The 9891-nt window shown below is 34.0% G+C and overlaps 1 protein-coding gene across 1 annotated transcript; it reads right to left on the bottom strand.

Annotated features, from left to right (window-relative positions):
• Positions 1–9633, bottom strand: LOC124353547 (diphosphoinositol polyphosphate phosphohydrolase 2-like). The gene is made up of 2 exons (XM_046803433.1): positions 9122–9633; positions 1–105 (listed from the first exon to the last, which is right to left on the bottom strand). The coding sequence occupies exons 1-2, from the start codon at positions 9218–9220 to the stop codon at positions 16–18; spliced, it is 189 nt and encodes a 62-aa protein (XP_046659389.1). The 5' UTR covers positions 9221–9633; the 3' UTR covers positions 1–15.
• Positions 9634–9891: the final 258 nt, after the last annotated feature.

Genomic DNA, 9891 nt, shown 5'->3' with positions numbered 1-9891 from the left:
AGAGTGAATATCCCTTCATATTATCAACAAAAGGTGTCTTGACTCCACCCCTACCTCTGGTACGATCCAGTGGTCAGCCTGGCTAGATGATGTTACCAGCAGAACCTGTAAAACACCTGAGAGTGAATATCCCTTCATATTATCAACCAAAGTATAGAGTGAATAGTCATGGAGCATGAATACAGGAAACGTAAATACATACATATACATAGATACACAATACTTACTCATGCTCATGCTGATATGGATATGAATATTCTTTAAAGCAAAGCATTCATTATTAATTCAGTTTTTTTAATAAAACAGACTTTCTATAATCCTGAGTTTCATTTAGTCTTACCTTATGGGTAATTCAGACTCCTCACATATCAATAACAACGATTTCTGATTAATACAGACATCCAGGAAAATCTAGACTATCATATAATGTTTCAAGATACCATGAAGATGTAATTGGAATTAGTCCCTCAGTTGCCTGACTTCGCTAACTCTCAGTCAATAAACTTATAGGCTACAACGGAGTATCAAAGGATTCAATGGATTGTAACCAAAGGATTCAATGGATTGTAACCAAAGGATTCAATGGATTGTAACCAAAGCCGTACCAACCGATATACCAAATATCACATGTTAAAATGTCATTTGAATGAACGCAATTAGTTTGTTATATGTTTTTCTCTATGCCATCATGATTACCCATAATACCAATGTAAAAATGTTTGCTAACCTTCAGCCAAATCCCATCTAGTGACATGGTCCATCATCAAACTTGACAGAAATAAAGAATATAAATGTTATGTAAAAATTAATAAAAATGAAATATTTCATAATAAAGTTATTCTTGATGAAATGAATTATTTTAGATAAAACACACATAATTCCCTCGCTGATATGTATCTTTTGTGTACATCCCATAAAATAATCTCATCCTTATCTTTAACCGTTTTACTTTGGACCTGATTATAAGATAACCCTAAATTCTGAGTCTAAAGCATATTCTCAGCATGGATTTTGCTACTTTTTGTTTCTTTAAATTTATAAATATATAATGTGTTAAGTAGGCCTAGATAGTAAGACTAATTATTTCAACCTGACACCGATTACACCACTTTACACCATTATTCCAATTTGGTAGAGTTTTTATTATTCTTCCACATTATCAAAGAAGAATGATAATTTTTGTTATTGTTACAAATTTTAAAGCTTAGTAGAGAGCCCTGAAGGTAGTGTGAAGCGCCCTTGTCAAGCAATTAAGTTTATACAGTCTTTTGTAAATTTCATATTTAAAGATGAATAGTTTATTTATTTTAAACTTATTTCCATTTATCTTAATTCGACAATTAATTAAATAAGTCTGCTCCAACTGAGACAAACAAAGTCTCAACAAGATTAGTCTCGTTGTAGAACTATCTGTTTGGTTATGATAGAACCGAGAATGGACACAGCAAAAGCAGGAGCAGAGCGTAGGAATGACCTGTGATGCAGGGTCGAAGGGGCATGTTAGCCACTCCTTATTGTTATGGACCATACTATTTCTAAAAATATTAAACAGATATCATTACCATGGCCTTTACTGGTTCCTTTACTAAGAAGATAAATTTCATTTCGTTTTATGACTGGGAGCACTGAATTGACCACCTGTTTGTTGGAACAAACATAATACTAGAATTACAGCAAGACTTAACAATAACAAATTATGAAATAATTAACAAACAACGAATTAATTAACAAGAACAAATATGGATTATTAAATAAACATAAACTAAATTATGGATTAAACATGCATCAACGGCGCAATTTTACTCTTCAGCTGGTTTATATTATCACAAAAGAAGTTCACACTTTCATGAACACCAATGCCGGTACTTTGGGATTATACCGACCACACCCGCATGAAGAACACAAAAATATAAATTTATAGAAACAAACATGATAGAACGAAAAAACAACTCTTTAATTACAAAATTACAAACTTACAAGCATTTCCAGGTATTGTGATCGGTATTGTTGTCGCTGTTATCTTATCTTTCTCGAGAATCCCAATTACGGCAGGCAGGCCGTGCGGCATCACGTGATTATTTAAGTTTTTTGTACGGTACATAATTGCCTTTCCATTACAATTTCATTTATATTTCTGATCAGCCCCTCTAGAATTTGATATTTTACTGATAGGTACTATCTCGAGGGATGTTTTTCTTTCGTTGACATCAGCGCGGGGCGAAGCCCGTGGCCGGAGGCACTCGCATTTTGGGTGGCAGAGTGTGATCAAGAATAAAAACAAGTTTTTTGAGTTTTTTTTTTTCAATAAAGAGTTTAGTTTTTGTTTGGTAATGTTTGATTTTGTTGAATTTTTGTATTTGGAGAAATATACGGGTAAAACACGGAAGTACAACAAAGCGACGCACCAGCTGAACGGGCGGCGAGACTGCAATCACGTTATCTACTAGACCGCTCGACTTTGACCTCTGTCTGAGGATGGGGAGGGGTTTGCGATATGACAATTCCTGTTTTATATTGACGAAATATTGTTCTACGCTAATCTAGTAATCAGTAGAAGCAAAATGTCAAATAACGATTCATGTCTGGGTGTGGTCGGTATAATCCCAAAGTACCCCACTGCCAAATCTGTCAAGACGGGCGATAGGACCATAGTAGCTGTAGTTGTTCGAGTGATGGCGAAAGGATTTGTGGATCTAGTTCTTGCAGGTACCAAGAAGGACATGGCCCAGAGAAGCTCTGGAGATTCTATTATTCCATTAATAAGTTTGTGCAGAAATACAATGCCAAACTCTCATCTTCTGGATGCCAGTGGAAGTAGCAGAAACTCCTGCCCGAGTGCCGACACAGACTTCTAGATAAGAGTTACCCCTCCAGGATCACATGAGTTGACAAAATATATTTTGCACACTTTGTAGAATGTGCATATGAGATACATAGTGGGGGAACCAAACTAGAGTACAGGGTTCGAGATGAGGAAGAACTGTAAAGCCTTATAAAGTAATAACAAAGTTTTCTTGTCAAAAGTTCCTTCAGAAATGCGAAAAGATAAATCCTAGTATCTGGCTGCCTTTCACAGACAATATTAAAAGATGCATCAGGAGACTATGTAGCCGACAAATAGACTCACCAAGTCCACTCATTTATATCATTAATTAAATTGTAATTGAATATTTTAATTAAGTTTAGGTCACATTGGAGACTAAAGAGTAATTAGATATTTCAGATAACAGCTTCATGGATTTATTTATATCAGAGCCAATTAACAGTATTCAGGACATGTGATGGTATTTTTAAAATCAGTTGCTCCAATCAATCAGTTCAATCAATTAGTTGGTATTGGTTGTAGTTGCTCAGTTGCGCACAGGCAGATTGCCCATGTAGGCTTTCCAGTATTGTTATTTTTATTGTGCTATTTGTTACACTTTTCTTACATTTCTTATACATATATAAGCTGCTGTATATATAATAATAGCTATTTCATTTAAGAAACATTGTATATATGTTACATATAAACTGCTGGAATAAACGTTACTCATTCATTCATTCAATCTTATCGTGAGTAAATAAACATGGCTGTTTGTGTAATTTCTAGTTACGTAAAATGGCTTGAGAAGTGCCTACAGACCAATTTTTGGCTAAGACGCTCCACTGAGACTTACTGCGACTTAGATAGAACGAAAAAACAACTTTTTAATTACAAAATTACAAACTTACAAGGATTTCCAGGTATTGTTGTGCTGTTATCTTATCTTTCTCGAGAATTCCGATTACGGCAGGCCGCGTGGCATCACATGATTACTTAAGTTTTTGCACGGTACATAATTGCCTTTCCATTACAATTCAATTTATATATCTGATCAGCCCCTCTAGAATTTGGTATTTTACTGATAGGTACTATCTTGAAGGATGTTTTTCTTTCGTTGACATCAGCGCAGGGCAGAAGTCCGCGCTGATGGCCCTTGCATTTTGGGTGGCGGAGTGTGATCAAGAATAAAACCAAGTTTTGAGTGTTTTTTTCAATAAAGAGTTTGGTTTTTGTTTGGTAATGTTTGTTTTTGTTGAATTTTGTGTTTGGAGAAATGTAGGGGTAAAAAACGGAAGTACAACAAAGCGACGCACCAGCTGAACGGGCGGCGAGACTCTGCAATCACGTTATCTACTAGACCGCTCGACTTTGACCTCTGTCTGAGGATGGGGAGGGGTTTGTGATATGACAATTCCTGTTTTATATTGACGAAATATTGTTCTACGCTAATCTAGTAATCAGTAGGAGCAAAATGTCAAATAATGATTCATGTCTGGGTGTGGTCGGTATAATCCCAAAGTACCAATATTGAATATTTTATCTTATTCTCATATTTTGTAAATATGATAACTTTAGTGCATTTAATTAGCTTAACCCTTCCCACACGGAATTAACTTAAATTTTTTTTTAATTTTACCCACTCTAATTTTTTTTAATTAGTGGTGGCTATTAGGAATAAAAAATAATACAGTATCACAAAATAATCAGACCCCTATATTTTTTAACAAACTTTCAAATTTTACAAAAAATCGTCAGGATTCGCCATTGCATAGAACAATATAGGCCTATAACGACATAACAAATAAAGTAATAACAAAATAAAAAGATAACAAAACGCTAAATACAACAGGAACACGAACAATAAATAGGGAAATATGGCAAAACAGCGTTAAACATTAAAACATGCCATGCCCGGATATATCCATTTAACGCGTAATGGTTCGCCGCAAACTGAGGCTAAATCACGCCACGAAGGACAAAGCCACGCCCTCCCACCACTGCGACGCGCCAATGAGGTTCAAACTGTAACATCTGCTTTTCGGAACAAGTATTCAACAATCCCTTAAACTCTAGCGGATTCCACGGCAACTACAATTTTATTAAATAACACAAAATAGACTTTGAAGGATATATCCGTTTACCGCGTTTCGGTCAAAATTAGGCCTAACGGATATATCTGTTTGCCGTGTGGGAAGGGTTAAGTTCAGTAGAAATACAAAAAAATCAAAACTGATTTTTAGATCACTTTTAGTGAGAACAAAAAACCCATTAGTAAAAGGGTTAATCAACAAAATTGAACTAGATAACCTTAATATACAATCTCAATTTATATTCCTAAACAATTACTTAATGTTTCTTTAATAAAAACAGATGATTTAGTTTTGTTTTTATTAGTAAATACTTTTTTATATCTAAAAAAATATAATATAATTATAAAAAGGTAAGACTTAATAAGCGAGCTACACTCGTTATTCAATTGTTATTATCGAACTATTCAATATATTATCCAAATACAATATTATATATATTAATCGTACGAAACAAGAATTATAATACATTAACAAGAATGATAGGTTATAATTTTAATAACATAAATGTAACAATAAATTTATAAAATAACAAATCCAACAATGGCCTAGACCTACTCATCATAAATACGTTACAATATTTATAGATTACGCAGATTACAGTGAGCAACCGCTTTTGTAAAGGCAGTAGCCAAACCCACATGTATATCGAGAAATTTATCACATAATTTCCTCATATTCATCGTCATTTTCAAATTCTCAACTAATTAGTTACTTCGGGTAGACTTTAATAAGCGATCTACACTTGTTATTCGGTTGCTTTTATGGAATGGATTGATTGTTTTTATCTGAATGAATATTACAATTTTTAAACATATGATTTCAACTTAGCTATAGTAATTTGTAATGTAAGCAATAAACAGCAAGAAGTAATGACTTGTTAGAGAATTTATAAATGGTGGTCGATATGAGGAAATAATGTCAGATATTTCTATATACACATATAAGTTTGGCTCCTGATTACCAATGAGGAGAATTCTTTCCTCCATTACACAAAAGCAGTTGCTCACTATTATCTGGGCAAGCTGTATTTGTAACGTTTTTCTGAAATGTAAAAACATGGATTTGATTCTTTGTTAGAAGTTTATTTTTGACGATGGAAGGATTGCGGAGGAAACAGGATTTTCCAGACACTTGCCATTGTTAAGTGAAACGTACTGTTACTGATTTTTTGTTTCACTTATGGCAAATGTCAGGAAAAATCCTGGGTACTTTGGGATTATACCGACCACACCCAGACATGAATCGTTATTTCACATTTCGTTTCTACTGATTACTAGATTAGCGTAGAACAATATTTCGTCAATATAAAACAGGAATTGTCTTATCGCAAACCCCTCCCCATCCTCAGACAGAGGTCAAAGTCGAGCGTCTAGTAGATAACGTGATTGCAGTCTCGCCGCCCGTTCAGCTGGTGCATCGCTTTGTTGTACTTCCGTGTTTTACCTCTACATTTCTCCAAACACAAAAATTCAACAAAAACAAACATTTACCGGTACTTTGGGATTATACCGACCACACTAGTATGAAGAACACAAAAATAGAAATTTATAGAAACAAACATGATAGAACGAAAAAACAACTCTTCAATTACAAAATTACAAACTTACAAGCATTTCCAGGTATTGTGATCGTTATTGTTGTCGCTGTTATCTTATCTTTCTCGAGAATCCTGATTACGGCAGACCGCGCGGCATCACGTGATTTGCACGGTACATAATTGCCTTTCCATTACAATTCAATTTATATTTCTGATTAGCCCCTCTAGAATTTGATATTTTACTGATAGGTACTATCTCGAGGGATGTTTTTCTTTCGTCGACATCAGCGCGGGCTTTGGCAGCACCAACTAAACTCTTTATTAAAAAAACACTAAAAACTTGTTTTTATTCTTGATCACATTCCGCCACCCAAAATGCGAGTGCCTCCGGCCATCAGCGCGGGCATTGACAGCACCTTCGGTGCTGCCCCGCGCTGATGTCGACGAAAGAAAAAACATCCCTCGAGATAGTACCTATCAGTAAAATATCAAATTCTAGAGGGGCTAATCAGAAATATAAATTGAATTGTAATGGAAAGGCAATTATGTACCGTGCAAATCACGTGATGCCGCGCGGCCTGCCGTAATCAGGATTCTCGAGAAAGATAAGATAACAGCGATCACAATACCTGGAAATGCTTGTAAGTTTGTAATTTTGTAATTGAAGAGTTGTTTTTTCGTTCTATCATGTTTGTTTCTATAAATTTCTATTTTTGTGTTCTTCATACTAGTGTGGTCGGTATAATCCCAAAGTACCAAATCCTGTTTCCTTCATAGATTTGATTTAGGCTATCTCTGGCACTAAAAGGGTTAAAGTCTCTCTGTTACTTCTTGCTGTTTATTGCTTACATATTTGTTATGTGACTGTAACTAATAAGTAGGAATCATATAGGCTAGTCTATTTTGTTAAATAAATTGTAATATTGAATTATTCACTGGAATAAAAACAATCAAACCATTCGATAAAAACAAGCAAATAAAGAGTGTAGGCCACTTATTAAAGTCTACCCTGAATAAAAACCATCTCACATTGAGTTATAAAGAACTGACAGGAAGAGTTTAATAAGTAGCCTACACTCGTTATTTGATTGGTATTATCGAACAATTTGATACATTATCCAACTTCAATGTAATGTAAAAATCGTACACAATAAGAGTTATCATAAATTACCCTGACAAGAAGAATCTTGTACATTACAATTTTAAATACAAAAGTTTTACAATAACATTACAAAACAACAAAACCAACTATTGCCTAGACTTAGAGATCAAAGAAACGGGTAGGGTACGATAAGCGGACCCGGTTTTTTATATCGAAATTGGCAAACGATATTACTTAATCATAACCATTGATATAATCAATCGATACTGATTTATTATTTTGAACTATTAACTTAAATTATCTATATCAACAGCTGTAAAAACTCTAAAATAATACACGTAGGATAATATTTCAATTATACATAAGTAATTCTGATTATTAAAAATGGCAGTCAATTTTATAATTAACTACACGACGTTGCTTTTTCGTGGCTTCAACATGTTGGACTCGTACTGTAAAACCCATTAGGCCTATGCGAAATTTGTGGGAAAGAAACAACTGTAACTGTGAGAGGAGTAAATATAGTCGTCTTCAGTTTTCCTAATTTTGGTTATAATAATTTGTTTGATCACTGTAAATATTAAATTCATATTTTAATTTAAAATATATATGATTGTTATTGAGACTATAGGTACTTTTATATCGATTGATAGTTTAAGATTTGAAATGCGAATATTAGGTATCGATGACTATACTCTTCGATGTAAAAAACCGGTTCCGCTTCGTACCCTACCCAAAGAAACCTTACAATATTTACAACTTGCCCAGCTTGATATCAATGAGTAACCACTTTTGTGAAATGAAGGAAAGAATTCACCCCTTGTGCTACCAGGTGCCAAACCCACATGTTGAAGCTACTTAAAAAAATCTTTTCCCTTGTGAAATATCTTGCATATATTTTCCTCATATATTCATCGCCATTTTCAAAGTCTCAAAATATTAGTTAGGCCTACTTCTTGTTGTTTATTGCTGACATTAAAATTACTATAATTAATAGGTTGAAATCATATGATACGTTAAATAAGTTGTAATATCGAATTATCCTCCAGATAAAAACATTTGAACCATTTGATAATAGCAATCGAATAACGAGTATAGGCCGCTTATTAAAATCTACCCGAGCTGACTAATTGTAAATAACTATAACTAGAATGTTTTTGTACTCGATAGCCTAGTTTTGGTATTCTAACCAATAATTTGGTGCCCTGATTTCATTGTGGTGGTAATTCCACTTATTATACTGCAGCCATAGTTAATAAGGTGAAAATATTGACAGCTCTAATGAAAACATAGGCTAGGCCATCAATTGTTAATATCCAACATAAAAAGCTACTTGTTTTACTCTACTCACTACTGCACCTAGATATTTCAGTCACTCATCTCCATCAAACTATAAAACAGATTAATATGAAGAAATAAAACATAACTAACTAGGCCTAGTCCTAGTTAAGGTCTGGAGGACTTGCAATGTACAAGAAATAAATAAATGCTGGCACAACTTACCTTATGATGTGTTAATATTCAGTCAACATCCCTATTTTCAAAATACAACAACAATTTCACATAAAATTTATAATTTTTCTTACCTCATTTTCTGATTCACTCCTCACGCAAATACAGGCAGCCCTTCTCCTAAATCCATCCTCGTCGTAGATTCTTGTAGAACCAGGTTTCTCTTTCACCATGGTAGATTTGTGGGTCTTGAACTATCCAATTAATAAAAATAATCAGAGGATAAAGATCTAAAGTAACACACTAAAACTGAATTCTATTCCAAGGGTTCTAGATCACCGCAACTGCTTGTTAACGACCGCCATACTAAGAAGTGGCTTGTAGTAAAATTTTAAGTAGAAGAAAAAGACATCTTATAAAAAAGTAAAATAACTGAATACACAGATATTAAATAAAGGTTCTGATATAAAAAAGTAGAGCACTGCTTACAGCACCCTTCAATTAAGACTACGAATTGACGAGCAACATAACGGCGTCCATTTCGCTTGCTAATGGAATCCGAACTACCGTCACCGTCACCTTCTCGTTCTCAACCAAAGACTTCCTCGCAACTCCTACACCAATCACAGGAAACGAATTGACATGCGAGACAATGGGAAAGGAACACAAAAAAAGTTAATGGTTAATCAGCTGATCTGTATTATCCGCCCTTGGATTAACTACAAACGAACATTTCCGCCTTGAATTAGCTTTTGTAATTTTCAAGGCTAACTAAAACACTCTTGTATACTACATCAAAAACTATAATAGACTAAAACTAATAAATTATATTACATAGTTCTCGTTTATTATTTGGAAATAATCAATTTGATGTAGGTTGTCAATTCCTCTCAAAAACTACAAA

Source organism: Homalodisca vitripennis, chromosome 2 (assembly GCF_021130785.1).
Source record: "Homalodisca vitripennis isolate AUS2020 chromosome 2, UT_GWSS_2.1, whole genome shotgun sequence".
Classification (NCBI taxonomy): domain Eukaryota; kingdom Metazoa; phylum Arthropoda; class Insecta; order Hemiptera; family Cicadellidae; genus Homalodisca; species Homalodisca vitripennis.
Note: the sequence above shows the minus strand (reverse complement) of the source record. Positions and strands in the feature narration are given on the sequence as shown.

Coding starts and splice junctions, on each gene's coding strand:
- LOC124353547 (XM_046803433.1), bottom strand. CDS start 9,220: ATGGTGAAAGAGAAACCTGGTTCTACAAGAATCTACGACGAGGATGGA. Junction 106..9,121: donor GGAGTGAATCAGAAAATGAG/GTAAGAAAAATT, acceptor GGTGTTTTACAG/GTTCTGCTGGTAACATCATC.